Here is a 16,556-nt window from a genome sequence, read left to right as displayed (position 1 = left end):
GAAAATAACTGGTCTACTCGAGACAGTTTAACTTCCAGGGCCATTACAAATACAAATACAAACATAAAACAAAAACATTACAAACACGGCCTTGGTTTTACCAGACAAAATGTTATTTAAATTTCCTAATATGAAAATGGTGTTTATAAAGCAGTTTGTCAAATCACTGTCTAGAGATGAAGATTGAGCACGTGTAACTGATTTGCTCATCTTTTTTTAAACAATATGAAATAAAGGAAAATAAGCGTGAGACTCTTTCAAGAATGTGGCGCACAAGCGTCTAGGGAATACAGTACTACAGATTGTACCTGACTCAAAACCATTGTGCTCGAACAACGCATAATGGCAGCTTTATGAAGCTCAAGAAGGTAAAATGAGCATTACGCTTCTTTTCTTACACCCCTATATTGAATATTTTCTTGAAACTTGAAAATCTAGTGTTAAGAATACAGTGATAGGTTTCATAAGAATGTTTGTAATTTTAAAATACATTGATGTGTAAAATGTGATACAATGTTTGCTGATAACTGCGTACTGACAAAGAAAAGATTTGGAAATGAGTCCGGAAATGTATTTGTCAAAGAGAAAAAAATAAAAGGTCTCACATAAAGAAAAAGAGTAGACCTGTATATTTTGATTAGTTACAAGGAAATACATAATTTAACTAACAGTAAAAAGGTTTTCATTTAAAATATGTTCAGATTCTACAACTTGATGGAAAACTTTTGTACTTAATGTTACGGAATTAATTTTAGAATTTACAAGATTTATAGCACATATTTTAGCAACAATAACCCACTCAATTAAAAGAATTTTACAAATCGTCGCGTCGTGGTCGGGCGACGACCTGTGTTTACAGTTTATGACTTGTGTTCTTTTAACCGTCTATGATTTAGATCTATATGCTCATGCAAATGATGTTTGTCATGTAGGTGTTAGATTGGCTGATAAGTTTTATTATATTTGAAATACAGAAATTCATTTATTTATCATATTAGATTGGTGATTATTTATTTAACATTCCATATCTTCATTTTTGAAATGGCTGATGTTCGGATCAAGACTATCAAAATTAAAACTGGTGTTGTTAAAAGATTAGCGAAGGAAAAGGTTATGTATGAAAAGGATGCAGAATCTCAGAGAAATCGAGTTCAGAAATATAAAGATGAAGGTAGGGATTTGATTACAGTAACAAAACATTTCAGGCACTCAGATATCGTAGCTGTTCAGCTTTTGACATATCTCTTTCAGGTTGCTTCATGGCTTTCCAAATCTGTTGATTTCCTGAAAAACAGGTCACATTGACACATTCATTTGTTGCCACTGTGTTTGAATGAGTGTTGGATTATTTGCCTTGAATGAATGTACTTATCTTGCCTAAACTGTTATTTTAACAACTGTGATATTACATTTCAAGGCTTAGGCTTACTCCAAATGAAGTGTAACCATGGTCTGTATCTCTGTAGTATAGGTTAAACAATATTCTAATCCTATTGCTGAGTTATGTACACCCTATGATGTAGGAGACAAGGGTGGGTGTCAGTGAAGTTAACGTCAGAGTTGTCAATAAAAACATCAACCTGGGGGGGACTTCAATAAGCGACCTACACCTGTCATTTGCTTGTTTTTACCGAACATTTTTAAAATCTTACACAATAAGAGTTATAATAAATTATCGTAACAAGAAGAATCTCTTACATTACTATTTTAAAAACATAAATTTAACACCACCATAACAAAACTATGGCCTAGACTTAGATATCAAAGAAACCTTACAATTTATAACTTGCTCAGCGTGATATCAATGAGTAACCGCTTTTGTGAAATGTAGGAAAAAATTCTCCCCATGGGCTACCAGGAGCCAAACCCACATGTGAAGCCACTTCAAGAAATCTTGTCACTTGTGAGAAATATCTTGTATAGCCTATATAGTCATTGCCAATTTCAGACTCAAAGTACCTATTAGTTACTTCTTGCTGTTTATTGTTTACATTAAAATTGGTACTTTGGGATTATACTGACCACACCCAGACATGAATCGTTATTTCACATTTTGCTTCTACTGATTACTAGATTAGTGTAGAATAATATTTCGTCAATATAAAACAGGAATTGTCTTATCGCAAACCCCTCCCCATCCTCAAAGTCGAGCGGTCTAGTAGATAACGTGATTGCAGAGTCTCGCCGCCCGTTCAGCTGGTGTGTCGCTTTGTTTTACTTCCGTGTTTTACCCCTACATTTCTCCAAACACAAAATTCAACAAAAACAAACATTACCAAACAAAAACTAAACTCTTTATTGTCAAAACTTGTTTTTATTCTTGATCACACTTCGCCACCCAAAATGCGCGGGCTTCGACAGCACCTTCGGTGCTGCCCCGCGCTGATGTCAACGAAAGAAAACATCCCTCGAGATCAGTAAAATACCAAATTTTAGAGGGGCTGATCAGAAATATAAATTGAATTGTAATGGAAAGGCGATTATGTACCGTGCAAAAAACTTAAATAATCATGTGATGCCGCGCGGCCTGCCGTAATCGGGATTCTCGAGAAAGATAAGATAACAGCGATAACAATACCTGGAAATGCTTGTAAGTTTGTAATTAAAAAGTTGTTTTTTCGTTCTAGATCATGTTTGTTTCTATAAATTTATATTTTTATGTTCTTCATACTGGTGTGGTCGGTATAATCCCAAAGTACCTTAAAATTATTATAAGAAATAAGTTGAAATCATAATTTAAGTTAAATAAATTGTAATATTGAATTACTCCTTCAGATAAAAACATCCAACCATCCGATAAAAACAATAGAATAACAAGTCTAGGCCGCTTATTAAAGTATACCCTCAACCTTATTAACATATTCTACTTGTCCTAGACAAAACTGTATATGGTTTTAGGGGGTGGGAATTACAATTAACTATCTTTTTGGTTGTATTTTACTTTAGCCACATCAGCTAAAAAACGATTTCATACCACTTTCGTCAACTTCTTAAAATAGTATGTTTTTATTCCCAGAAAGAAATTTTAGGCGGTCAGGATCTATTATTGTTAATTACTGATATGTTTGAGATTTAGGTTGTATCTCAAATAGTCCATCAATCAAGGGGATTCAGGGTTTCTAGGTGGAATTGATCACAAGCTAAGGAGGGGTAGGCATTGATGGAGGGGATAATCAGGATACCAACACTCAGACGAACAAACCACTAGGATTTTTAAAGGTCCGATCATTTTTGCAACTGGTTCTACCTTTTATAGTGAAGATTGATTGATGTTTATTCATCAGATTCTATCCTTATGTTGACGGTTTTCCTCTATATTCTCGGTCTTGTTCCTCTTTCTCGATATTTTTATAAAATTTTCCACCAATGCGCATCTTATTTGAGCATCCCCTTGTTAAATAATTATTTTTACCAATTCAGACCTTCAATAGTCGGACCTTTCTGGGTTGTACGTTTCTAAATAAAGACGTTGAGCTTTGTCTTTTGGTGTCCCCATTAGCCATTTTGTGTTCACATTTTCTTCAGAAAAATTTTGTTCTTGGAAGATTTTAAGTAGAGCAATGGAGATACCTTCAACAAGTAGTGAAAGGTATTTAACCTGTAATTGTTCCGTTTCGGAATTTGAAAATTGTGTCCTTTTGGGGTTTTCTTCTGTGAAAGTTGAAATGTGGTGGTCATTGTGCTGTAGCTTAGGATAGTGGTTGCTGAACCTACATTAAACATTTTGTTAGTTTTTGTTATTTTTATTTCTTTCTTATTGTTTGTATTTTAATTCTTGTGTAGACTGGTTGGCCTCTGGGTAGGTCACTTTTCTAACATCATATCACGTTTAACGAACTTCGGGTAGGACGGAAACTAGTACCTACATGGTCTGAGATGGAATTTAGGTACTATTTCGAGGATGTTTTACTATTTTTGCCAGAAATGCGGGGTTGTTATATTTGTGTACTGTGCTTCTTGTTATCTATGAATTTCAGGTATCTGCATCCGATAGCTTATCTGAGTGTTCTTTGGTCTGAACAGCTTAGTGCAGCAACAATGATAAATATTATCAATAACAATTATTGTCCCATTCAGTAGTATTTACTGCCTTGTGGATAACTATGGTGTCCATTACTCTACTGTAATGTGATTAAGTAGTTATTATATTAACTTTCAACTCTTAATACAATCAATTAGTTTTGAAAGTTATGTACTGTACTTGTTTGAGTGTGTATTATGTGAGTAGTTGTAATTGTGTTATATTTAAATCGAGAAAAGATATTTTTATATGATTGGAAGTCACCGGGTGATTTGTAAGTTGATGTATGTACAATACTTAGGTATTATCTAGAGGCCATTAATTTTGGAAGAGTTTTCCTTATCAGGGACCAAAATAAACTTTATTATATGTTACTGGTACTGTCCTTGTTTCAGAATGAATCGAAAAATATCTGATGAGTCATACTTCCTGTTGCCAAATCGTCTCCAAATAGGCCTAGACGAACAACCCTTCAAGTAGGCCCAGACCCATGAATCACCTATCGTTATTTGTTGTTCTATTAGTTTTTTTTTTTTTCATTTATTGTCGTGCCCTTGATTAATTTAAAATATCCTCATGAATAATCATCTTCATCTCAGGGATTTACCTCGATCTGAAGAGGAGCGTTTTTTTATTGGCAGAAGACATGTGGAGATCAGTAGTATCCTAGCAGTAGTAATGGTCAGAAGCATTCGTGATCAGGCCCTCCGGAATTTGATATTTTAGTGATAAGTACAACTTTGAGGGATGTTTTTTGTTTGTCGCCATTAGCGCTGGATAACACTGGCTCCTACAGTTTGCAATGATTGCCGGAGGCACTTGTGTCAGGCCGATATGAACTTTTATTTTTAGGTCTAAATTAACATACAAGTCTTTTATTTGGGGTAAATTCCCCTGATTTTTATTTTACATATCCAAAGATGAGACAACGGCTGACATCAGTAGGAACCATAGTTATGTCAGTACGAGGTTTATTCATGGTCACAAGACCACATGATGCCCAGCACAGATATAGAACAAAGAAATATTACTCTGCATGTAATATGTCCAATCATTCATTTGAACTTTCGTACTGTTTATTTAATTATCATAGTAAATGTTTACTTAGCCACTTTACATTATATTTTGTTTATTTAACACAAAAATGTAGAAAAATGGATGTAAGGAAAAAAACAAATTTCAGAAAGGCCGTACATCTTTTAAAAATATTGTGAAAGGCACTAGTAGTTAAACAGACTAACAGCGATGATGCCATGCGATGATGGTAACGAACGAAAAACTCCCTTGAAATAGTAGCAATCAGTAAAATATAACATTCCAAAAGGCTCATCACTAATGCTTAAGAACTAAAAATATTACAAATTCTTCTATCCGTAAATTCGAACAATTTTATTTTGCATTATGAAGTTAAATGGAATAACGAAAGGTCTATTATGTCCATTCTGACTTATTGTGCGGCATATTAGTGCACTCATGACACTAATTTTTACGTAGAATATGCAGAAACACAGCTCTCACTAGCACCACAAAGGAGATTACTTTCAAAGGACAATTATCTTCTAATGCATTTGGTAGACTTAATCTTCTCTCTCAAATTCTCATGTGAATATTGACCCTGTTATACCTACTCCTCCTTAGTTTGTTTTCGTATCCCACCCAGAAACTCTGATTGCATTTGGTCACCTCTATCAATCCACCAACATAAATATACATATATATTGCATATCCTGGTACTTATGAAACTCCAATATAAGTAATTGAAATAAATTTTCTCATATTTTAAAATTTAAAAAAGATATGTTAAAAAATAAATTATATTCTGCATCTAAATTGTGACAATTTAATAATGAAGAAAATGGTACTTTAAAATTAGTGGAAATTGCAAGTGACTATTATGACACATGGGCGATTTATTGCCCTACAGTCTATGCTACCCGCGCCGGAAATACATCATTGTGGAAAATACAACTTGAGAGAACAATCAAGTATTGTAAATTCAACTAATTATATTACAGTATAAGTCTTATTATTGTAGTTAAAAACAATTAAAAAATATTTGCAAACAAATTCAACTGAAAGTTTCTGCAATAATGATAAATAAACTAAAAAATAATGTAATCAGGAAGATGATTAGAATATATTGAAATCATGATTGGTTGATAATTTCACTTATACTGAATAATAATAATAATAATCTAACTTTTAAGATAACCTAAACATTTTAAATTTTATTCTGTTTCTATATCCTTCAGGATCTGGGGGTTCACTCATTTTTCATGGGTTTTTTTTTTAATTATGCTGGTGTGTTCCCATGATGTTTAAGGGGAGTCTGTCCGTTGGTTGTACTTTGACCGTGGATATTTGCCAACTTTAGTTATATTTTTCTTGCAAATCACAAAAGATATCTACTAAACTTTACCATAGTACATTCCTGGCCCAAATTATGGTCTTCCTGGGTCTTTCACTTCTTCAAACATATCCTCTTACCTTCTGTTGGTTAGGTTATGGTCTGCCAAATAATACATTTTTTATTTCTTAAATCGTCTTACACTTTTTCGTATTCTTACTTCATTAGCACACTTCATTACAGCCACGCAGTGCAGGGGACACACTCCCAAGTGTTCTACAAGTGCACTGATGTTTCCTAAGTTGAAACTTGCAATTATCTCACATCTTTAATTCTAAGGATTTCTCCATAACAAAGTTGTTTTTGGGTCAACGGAACCAAATAATATTGTTCAGAGATTCTGTGTACCTCCATGAAGACCTTACAAAGCAGATCTGTAATTTGGCTGAGCATCGGAAGTCTATCACTTAGTAGGCTCTGTCTGCCGGGGGAATAAAAAAAAATTCTTTTCTGTATGTTATCCGTCTGTCTATCTGACTGCAGGACATCTCAAGGAAGAAATATGTTTATACATCTGAAATTTTGCATGAAACCTTAGTGAAAGCTGTACATGATGTGGCATACTCCATTATGATCAAATCATTAAAGACAGTTAGTTGTTCAAGTGACAATAGCTTGTTCTGTTTATACAGTATTGTGAATTCATTTTCAATTCTACTTGTATTGTAGGATAGTACTTATTACATTCATTAATGTTAGTAAAATTAATGGTTAATAACTAAATTTCTAAATTATAGGCAAGGACGATCATGATGTAAGGAAGCAAGAGGAAGTCTTGCAGGAGTGCTTGATGATGGTGCCCGACTGCCAGCGACGGTTGGTCAAAGCATACGAAGAGCTCCAGAAAATTATTGATACCGAGACTGATCTGAATACCAATGAGGACTATTTATCAGCGGTGAAAGTACTTGAAGACGCTAAATTGCAGCTGCCCGGCCCAGGCCAAGCTCTCCAACATTTTTGCTAAACTTTCACTTACTAAACAGACTTTTACATAAATTTTTAGTGCCTAACTTACCACTAGTGTATTGTGTATAATCAGTGAACTAATATTTAAATTATTTTTATTGTTTTCGTTACATTTCTTATAAGTTTAAATTAAACTTCTTATAAGTTTAAATTAATAAACTGTCACATATACATAACAACTAATAATATTTTCTAAGTATTTTTAAATAAATAAGATTTTCTTATTTTACTAAGACTGTATTTTGTATTGTTTTGAACAATTTAGTGTAAAAGTTTATTATTTTATAAAAATGAGAGATCCACGCCGTGATCCACGTCGTAATCCCCGAAGAGAAGAATCCTCTCAAAGTAGTCGACCAGTACAACCTGTTCCCTTGTCTATACCTCCACCCCCTCCTCCTCCACCCCCTCCTCCTCCACCTTCTAATGCCCCTGGTAATCAACAGAGGTTTCCTCTCCCCATCACTCCCTTCCCTTCCACATTTCCTCAGTCAAATTTTCCTACTTCTCAAACTCCCCCTATACTCCCTCCACAGTTCCCCAGTAATTCTCCTTTCCCTTCTCAGACATTCCATGGTGTATCACCTCCACAGTGGTCTACTCCACCTCAACAGACACAGCGTATGAGCTGGTCCCAGCGGTCAGTTCCTCAGGAAGGATTCAGTTACAATCGCCTGGACACCGAGATGTGTATGCCTGCAACATCTCAGGAAGTGATGAGACCTTGTAAACCTCTACAAATGTGGAGTCAACCGCAGTGTAACCAACAGAAGTATACATCTTCAGTGCAATCCTCAAACAAGCCTGATCCTCAGACCATGGTTGATAATTGGCTTAAAAGAAGAAGAACTTCGAGTAAGCCTATAAATCCTGCAGCTAAGGACGTCCAGGTAAATATTGTTAAGCTTATTACACAAGTTGCTTTTTCACTTAAAGTACAGCAATGAAACTTAATTGATTTATGCTACTATACGTAAGAATAGAACTGTGTATAAAAGCTGCAATTGATTTTATGAGTGTTAAAGTGATGGCCGCTCACATGTCAGTGAGGCTGTGGGAAAATAAATCGGGAAAAGTCCACTAGGTTTGAGCAATTTCCTAGAATTGCAGTATGCTCAGTTCAAAGCTTGTTGCTTTAGTTCTTTTCCCTAAAAAATTTGAATTTTGTTTATTTAATAAAAATATCATGTATAGACAGACAGATGCTTATTAACAAGCAAGGTACAGTAAATCTTGATTACCAGAACCAAAATCGTGATGGATGAGTATGTAGATGGCATAATAGTACCATTGTTGTACAGTACCATTAAAAAATAACCTCAATTTATGTTAATGATAGATTTCACTTTTACTAGGGAACAAAATTAAACTAATTACATTTAAATGTCTGATTAATACAAAATAATTCATTAATGATTTTCAAATATTTTTTCCATACTCATTGTTCTCTATACATATTTTTTCCATATGCAGGATGAGGCAGACGACCGGTCTGCGATGTATAGCGGCTGAACTAAAGATCCTACTTTCTGCATTTTTAACGAGAGTGCCCGTATTTTGACTCCAAAGAAATCTGTATAAGTAATTTGTAACCTCCAAAAGTGCTTTAGGGGGTAGGGATCATTTTTGGTAATATCCTAAATTTGAACTGTTAAAAAAAAATTGGAAATGTGCTGAAAGTAAAAACTGTACCACTGAGTGAAATGTTACAAAATGACCCCTACTCCTCCCTCTAAAAGTGCTACCTATTTTTGGGTGTTAAATAGTATTTTCCAGTCGAAATATGGGGGTTTTCACAAGAACAAAATCGGTAGATTCCTTGATTTGGTCGCTAACATCGTGGACAGGTGGTCCGTCTGATTCTGTATGTTACATTGTGAAATAAATACAGTTGGTCTACATAATTAAAGTTTCTTTTAAATTCTTTAAAGTGTATCAAAACAATAAAATTACAATGATGAATTTTCAACAATAGTTTATTAATAGTAATTTATTCTAGTTTGGATGTTTTCCTGATACAGTCATATTTTTGCTTCTAAACATTGATTGTGTTTCAGATTTATGTTGTAAAAGATAAATTAAACAAAGCATTCAGACTGATTAGAGAGTTAGAGAATGGAGCTCGCACTCTGAATGTGATGGTGAAGACTGTAACGCCTCCAGAGTGGGATCGGAAATGTCAAGAGATTGAAGAGAAAAAGGTAAAAGAACAATCATTTTTGTTGTGAAATGGGTGGAAAATCTGTTTCTAGTTTTAAGTTAACTTTTCAATATTGTAAATAAGATAAATTGAAGTACCAGTACAGGGATAAATCATTGGGGTACTACAGTTAAAGTTCAGTAATTTTATTGTTAAAAATTTTTTCATTATTTTTCGTAAAGGGCTAGTTAATTAACTTAAATAAGCAATTAGAGAATCCATTAGAGAATAATTAAGATATTATTTTAGAATTTATATGTGTAAAAATTTTTTTGTTTTTGTCATACAATCATGGGTACTTAATAAAAATTAAGTAATGTCTATTTGATGTGAGTTTCTTGTTGCCATCGTGGATCTCCATATCATCAATGTAAAAATATTTGCTAAGTTGTAGCCAAATCCTATTGAGTAACATGGACCTTCTAACTCATTGTTCCTCATTTAGAAATGAAACTTCATACACAATTTGAAGTCTATAGTGCCATTCGTTTTCAAGATACCATGCAGACAGAAATTATTTTAATTTTTTTCAGCCTCATGAGTGATAGGTTTTGCTAAATCTCAACCAATAAAATAATGTAATTCGATAGTCTCTCAATTATTATTAGGAATTTAAGTATAAAAATTAGTAACTTAAATTAATTTTAAAGTACTAGCAGAAAAATTGTTGGTACAACAAATTTCAACTTAAAATTTTTCATTATTTGGGTTTTACTAATAAAAGTGAGGAACAATTCAATCTTTACTTATAGAAAATGATAGAACCATTAACAAAGTCATTTGAAATTGAGTATCCTAATTACTGAGTAGACTGTGTAAGAAAATAGGCAATAATGATAATTACTTAATGACAGTTATTAACAAGGAGTACCATACACACTCATACTTACCTTACTTTTATATATACTGTAGATATTTTTATGATCTATATTCCAAAAATTATTTACTAATCTAATTTTAATTCTTATCTCAGTTGATATTTCAACATAAACTTAACATCACTAAATGTCTTACAGAAAGAACTGATGGATGTCTTGAAAGATTTGAAACTCAGTAAGGAAGAGATCAAAACCCTGAAAGAAAAATGTTCAAAGCGGTCAAAAAAACGGGCAAGGCTCAGACGTCAAGCAGAGCGCAGGAAAAAGCAAAAGGAAGAACAGGCAGTGAAGGAGCAGAACGTTAACATCCAAATTGATAATTGGCAACGAGAGATGCAAGAAGATGTAGAACGTGTACAGAGGGTGAGTTATTTGTTATGCTGTTCCTAGACATCCATTAGGTTGCCCAGACGTAAGTGATACATCGGATTTTACTTCATCCAATGTACGTTCGAGTAGCGGGTATAAACTAGCCAAAAGTGAACCCTCCCGGGGCACTTTTTAATGCCCATACTTTTGATTTCTGCAATTCGGACTAGCAGATGATGATAATCAATCTTCAATAATTTCTAGTGGCATCAACAATTTTGTCTTTGTGTTTTCAGCATTATTGAACAGATAATTTTTTTCTTTTCAAATTATTTTAAAAATAGATAATAATGCATTTATCAAGAATCAATAAACCACCCATATCTTGCTTGTACCTGCAGGAAGAAGATCTGCAGAAGCAAGCCGATGCAGTGTTATGGGGAGTGACACAGGAGAAGTCGGAGGCGAAACGACAGGTGGCACTATTGTCTCGGCTGCTGGAGCTGAGACAGGTACGAGTCAAGCGGCTGACTGCGGCTGGCAGACCGGTGTCACAGTTGCAGATAGAAACTTTCAATACAGTCATCGGTCAGTATGAGGACAGAATGAAAAATATGTAAACTATAATGGGTTAAAAAATTGTAGACTATAGCTTAAAAATTTGTGTTAATTTGAAAAATTATTAGTAACCTAACAGTGATTGTAATTAGCAAGGAAATTTAGATTGGATTTATTCCCAACTTACATGCAAGACTATAATGAAACATTTGTGTATTTGAATGACACAGTACTATTGCTTGGTAGCCCAAGAGCTGATAAACTTGGTATACATAGCTATATTGTCCTAAACATGGTATTACAATACTGCCATTGCTTTACCATTTCTTGAGTAGATTTGTTTGTATTTGACATTCCAGAATGTTGTTTTATAATTTGCTTAACCCTAGAACTGTTAATTGACAAAATTTTGTCGGTCAATGCCGCTTCTGTGGTGTTAACCGTCAAAATTTTGTGTCGGTCAAAGATTCCCTCGTATAATTACTTTTTACAATATACTCCGGTAACGTATCGATATAATTCATGCACCATTGGATTCGGGAAGAAAAATGCTAGGGAATAGATGAGTTTTATTCCTCTTTGTATTATGGTTATGACGTAGCAAGCTTGTCATTTTGAACGTAAAAGAAAACGACACAGTTTGTTGTGACCGCCATGTTGCCGCTGCCGTTCAGTATCACTTTCGTGCCGAGCTGTGGATATTTGTAAGTTTTAATAGTTTTACGCGTGTTTTAGTGTCGTATTTAATGTGTAGTGTGTTGCTTGATGTCGTAGTAGTCTAAACACATATATTTTAGAATAAATCAATTTCTATTTACTGAAATATGTTTGAGAAATTACCGGCTTTGTGTAGGCTATGGCAAAATGACTTGGCTAAAATTCATTTCACATAGTTTGTTAATGTTTTCACTTACTAAACGTTATTTATAGCACTCTTTTAGCTCTGAAGTAACTATTTATTTTTGGTAAATAGATAGTTTTCACAATAAAATATATATTTCCTGTAATTTCTTTGGTTATATATAATAACTGTTTGGGTTATTCTATAATTTTTCCATATATTTAGTTATATTTATAGTTTTCTAACTACATAATATTTCCTATTACTTATAAACCATAAATTTATAAATTTTGATATAGTACAAGCTTTAGAAACGATTTTATATTTTGCTGAATGAAAAGTTTTTGCAAAATTTTTGAATAATGGCAAAATGCAACTTTTTTTTACTTTTCAAAAAACAATTTATGGTAATTATTTCATTAGTACTGTATATTCTATTTTATTCTAAGTAAGAAAATATGCAATATAACATGTATTCATAGATAAATGTATTAGCAAAACTTGTTTTACCAAAGTCTTACGTGTACATCTGATTTTCAGAATTTATGCGCATCGCTGCTTTTTGTTCTATAGCTTTATGATTCTTTCATAAATCTGTATAATGTTTATGTTTTTCTGAAACTAGATCAAATTTGACACAGAATGGCTATCTCACTTTTAAATATATCTCACTATAACTTCATTTGCTAGGTATGGTCCCCACAAATTTAAGAAATATTTTTCGTAAATTTTATATTTGATTAAAAAAAGTGTTTATTAAAAAAATTTGTATGATTAATTTTACAATATAGTATAATTCTACGTTTAATCCTGAACACAAAAATATATACTTTTATTTATATTGCTGCTTTTAATTTATATTTTTAATAATTTTTTTTTAAAAAACCTTGCGTGAAGCTCCAAAACAGCCCGACACTACAGGATGAAATGACCGCCAGTTCTAGGGTTAAAAATAATAGTAATATTGCAGAACACCATATGTTTTTATTATTCATATAAACAACGTTTTTTGTAACTCTTGTAGTTTACTTGAAATATGAGATTTTTATAAAAATATCAGTATAAAAACTATAATAATCATGAGATTTATTATTTATGTTTCTCCATACAGAATAAATTATTAGAGAGAACAACACAGGGGCATGACTTGTTGAGATTTTGTTTCTAGTGATAATACTTGTATTATTTGTAAGGAAGCAGTAGCCAGCTTTCTAACCTATGATGACTATACACAATTACCCACATACAAACTGTCAGCTGATCATAATGACAGAGGAGCCTCTTTTCGTGTTAAACGATTGTCTGCAGAATATTGCTTAGAATATTCTTTGTTCTGCAGTAGCATTCATTTACTATGTAAGAGGCAGTTATTACGTAGCTGTCATGCTCAAAATTAAGTTATTTTTATCATTTCATTGGTTTGAAAAATGTTGGTAAGACGATCCATAAAAAAGTTCTATTTTCGGTATTTTTTTAGTTGCTATACTTTTACTTTTTAAAACATATGAACAAATGATGTTTTCAGTATCTTATTATTCCTCAAAAGGTTATTAATTAATTTTGCAGACTATAAAAAAAATGTTTGTTTAGAGCCAAAATGGTTTGTCAGTTAAGGTTAAAATGCATGCCAGTTTAAAGTCTCCGTTTGGACATAATAAAAAGTTAAATCAGTAGTTAAGTTCACAAAGACAGTATTCATGTATTAACACAAACAAATATTGTTGCAGAGAGATTGAGGAAGATGTGGACCAAGCTCTTGGACAGGTGTCAATTGGAAGAGCAGGCACTGAGGGGGATGTTGATTGAAGCGGATATTAAGTCCGATCCTGTCAAGACGCACAAAAAGTTGGTCCTGCAGGAGTGGGAGACTGCACTATTCGGAGGCATTAATACTTTGGACAGCACATCTCAGGGGGACCAGCTTGTGGACATCAGGTGGGTTGGTTGTTAAGTTTGCACATGTGGAAATTAGTTTTTCAAATTTTTCCTGAACGTATTTATCTAATTATGGAGTTTCAGTTCATATGAATTCTCAGTGAACATGTGTTTTAAATCTCCATTACTGCATGTAATATTTGTATGAATATTTGCTAGAAATTAAGTTTACAGATGATCCAAAAATATTTTGATGATTTCAAAAATATTATAATCTGACTCCAATTTTTTGTTTGTTAGTTATTCTCAATTTTTAAAAGACCTTATTTCCTTCATTTTTCATACTCTACAAGATAAGCATCAACGCAGAACAGGTCTGCTGGGTTGTGTCCAGTGGTTTGTGTATCAGATTGTTATCATGAATCTTCAGTGCCTCAATATTAAAGTGAATTGGAATACAATGAAAGAAAGAAAAAAAGAAAGAAAGAAACAAATGGTGATGTGTTATAGAAAGATTATTTAATGTACTAACTATTTTGTAATGTAGATCCAAAATAACATGTCTTATAAATAAAAATGAATCACAAAATGTGTTGCTAAGCGCACATCTCGAGAACGGCTAGACCAATTGGGGTAAATATTTTTGTAAATTATTTGTTTAAATCTGAGGAAGGTTTAATATGAAGAGAAAGATCTTATAAGTTACCTGGAATATATTCTTAACACTGAAAAAATTTTAATATTTTTGTTTTATAATAAAAATTTAACTGACACTAATCAGCTTATGACACTTTCAGTTGTAGTTCGTCAAAGAGGCAGAAACATTTGTTTATAATTTAAATTTTAAAGCAGTGTTTAATCATTAGTAATGTAGATAGCAATGCAAAATTTAATATCTGGCTTTTACTGCAGATTGCACCAGTGATGAATTAAACATCTAATGCATTGTAAATACAATTTCAACACTGTTATAAAATCAATCTGTTCTAACACAGTTGTGAATTTTTCACTTAAGGTATTTGAAACTAGTAAGCTTCCTAGGCATTGTGATATAGCATTATAACAATGGCTTAAGGAAAAATAAATACTAACGTGACTCAACGATACATTCTTTCCCAGAATACAGTCTGAAAAACAAGACTTTTAACGCAAAACCTTATAAACAATTGACACTTTTTGATCAGGGTAGTTTTCTGATATATATATATATATATATATATATATACACACACACACATATCAGGATCCCACCCAAGTGTGAACAAGCCGTGAATTTCATTCGCTGATTATGAATGAGAATTAAGCAAGCCTAATCGTGGTGATTGTTCTTTGCACCATTTACTAGTGTAATGGAATGGTTTACTCACTCAAGCATGCACGAGCTGGCCGAGCTCTGTGAGCTGACAGATCACTGTATGTAGGAGCAATGATCATAAGCAATCGCTACCACTACTATATCACAGCCGACAGTGGCGTCACGGTCTCAGCGACGTAGTAGTGTCTGGGGGAGCATTGACCGGTTCACACTTGTTACCATTTGTTGCAGTCCATCGCCGAACCTTGTGGGTGTGTCAGTCTTTCTCCAAATATGGATTCGGTTGGAGAGGAGAGTAGTAGTTTTTTATAAATATTTGTTCTTTTGACATTCACCCCTACACATTTTTAGTAATGGAATAGAAATGGAAGCACCAAATACGTTACAGTTGACAGATATCAGTTGTTTGTTGTTCCTGACTTGTGCAAGTGTATCTTTAAAGTGGTCGTGCTCACTTATGCGTTAACGGATTTTGCTTGAAAAAGTAGAAATTGTTATAAAAATTTTAAAATAGTTGTTATCTTGTAAATGTTTTAACTTATATACAACCTAGTCTATACTTAAGCATAATAAAGTATAGCTTATTTTGAGTTTTACTTCTAAGGATTCAACTAATAAAAATATGTTATAACCATAATTCCCTCAATTCACCAAGTTTATACGTAAAACCTCTACATATTAACTGATGAACAACATTAATTGTTCCGATGTTGCAGACGGGGTTGGGATCAGTTCGCAGTCCAGTGTCCCACAGTCCTATCGTCAACAGTTCCCCCTGGTTGGGTGCTGCCTGTTCCTCCATCGTCGGACCAGTGGCGCTCACTTCTCAAGTACTGAACTTAATAGTAGATGCTTCAATTATTATTTATATTCTGGTTTTTAATTTTCACTGTATTAATCCTCTCGCTTAGTAAAACTTAACTAAGACATTGTTAAGAAATAGTAATGTTGTGAATAAATATACAGTATTGGATGGGTTTTATTGAATTTTTATTTTGCACTTAACTGTTTGTAATAATTTTTTACATCCCACACGGAACTCATTATTCTTTATGTACTAAAATAATCACAGAATGTATATATAGTAAATAATTTTCATCGACACAGTGTGATTAAATGAGATCAAAATGTTGAATTCTTGACTATTAAAAGGTATCTCCAAATAATAGGTTAACATGCTTGC

At 33.1% G+C, this 16,556-nt stretch overlaps 2 protein-coding genes across 3 annotated transcripts; both read left to right on the top strand.

Moving 5' to 3' along the window:
* The first annotated feature begins 884 nt into the window (after nt 1-884).
* On the top strand, nt 885-7,554 carry LOC124365896 (tubulin-specific chaperone A). 2 transcript variants are annotated; one of them, XM_046822010.1, is made up of 2 exons: nt 885-1,171; nt 7,166-7,554. In XM_046822010.1, exons 1-2 carry the CDS (start codon nt 1,042-1,044, stop codon nt 7,393-7,395), a joined length of 360 nt encoding a protein of 119 aa, XP_046677966.1. In that variant the 5' UTR covers nt 885-1,041; the 3' UTR covers nt 7,396-7,554. The 2 variants fall into 2 exon arrangements, with proteins under 2 accessions (XP_046677966.1, XP_046677967.1); XM_046822011.1 differs by lacking the exon at nt 885-1,171 and adding an exon at nt 1,288-1,450 and having other exon boundaries at nt 7,166-7,398.
* Nucleotides 7,555-7,565: 11 nt separating this feature from the next.
* LOC124365895 (programmed cell death protein 7-like) lies at nt 7,566-16,353 on the top strand. The gene is made up of 6 exons (XM_046822009.1): nt 7,566-8,287; nt 9,455-9,598; nt 10,614-10,838; nt 11,186-11,372; nt 13,911-14,118; nt 16,090-16,353. The coding sequence occupies exons 1-6, from the start codon at nt 7,688-7,690 to the stop codon at nt 16,208-16,210; spliced, it is 1,485 nt and encodes a 494-aa protein (XP_046677965.1). The 5' UTR covers nt 7,566-7,687; the 3' UTR covers nt 16,211-16,353.
* Nucleotides 16,354-16,556: the final 203 nt, after the last annotated feature.

Source organism: Homalodisca vitripennis, chromosome 7, assembly GCF_021130785.1.
Source record: "Homalodisca vitripennis isolate AUS2020 chromosome 7, UT_GWSS_2.1, whole genome shotgun sequence".
Lineage (NCBI taxonomy): Eukaryota > Metazoa > Arthropoda > Insecta > Hemiptera > Cicadellidae > Homalodisca > Homalodisca vitripennis.
Note: the sequence above shows the minus strand (reverse complement) of the source record. Positions and strands in the feature narration are given on the sequence as shown.

Coding starts and splice junctions, on each gene's coding strand:
- LOC124365895 (XM_046822009.1), top strand. CDS start 7,688: ATGAGAGATCCACGCCGTGATCCACGTCGTAATCCCCGAAGAGAAGAA. Junction 9,599..10,613: donor AAGAGATTGAAGAGAAAAAG/GTAAAAGAACAA, acceptor AATGTCTTACAG/AAAGAACTGATGGATGTCTT. Junction 14,119..16,089: donor GACCAGCTTGTGGACATCAG/GTGGGTTGGTTG, acceptor CCGATGTTGCAG/ACGGGGTTGGGATCAGTTCG.
- LOC124365896 (XM_046822010.1), top strand. CDS start 1,042: ATGGCTGATGTTCGGATCAAGACTATCAAAATTAAAACTGGTGTTGTT. Junction 1,172..7,165: donor TCAGAAATATAAAGATGAAG/GTAGGGATTTGA, acceptor TCTAAATTATAG/GCAAGGACGATCATGATGTA.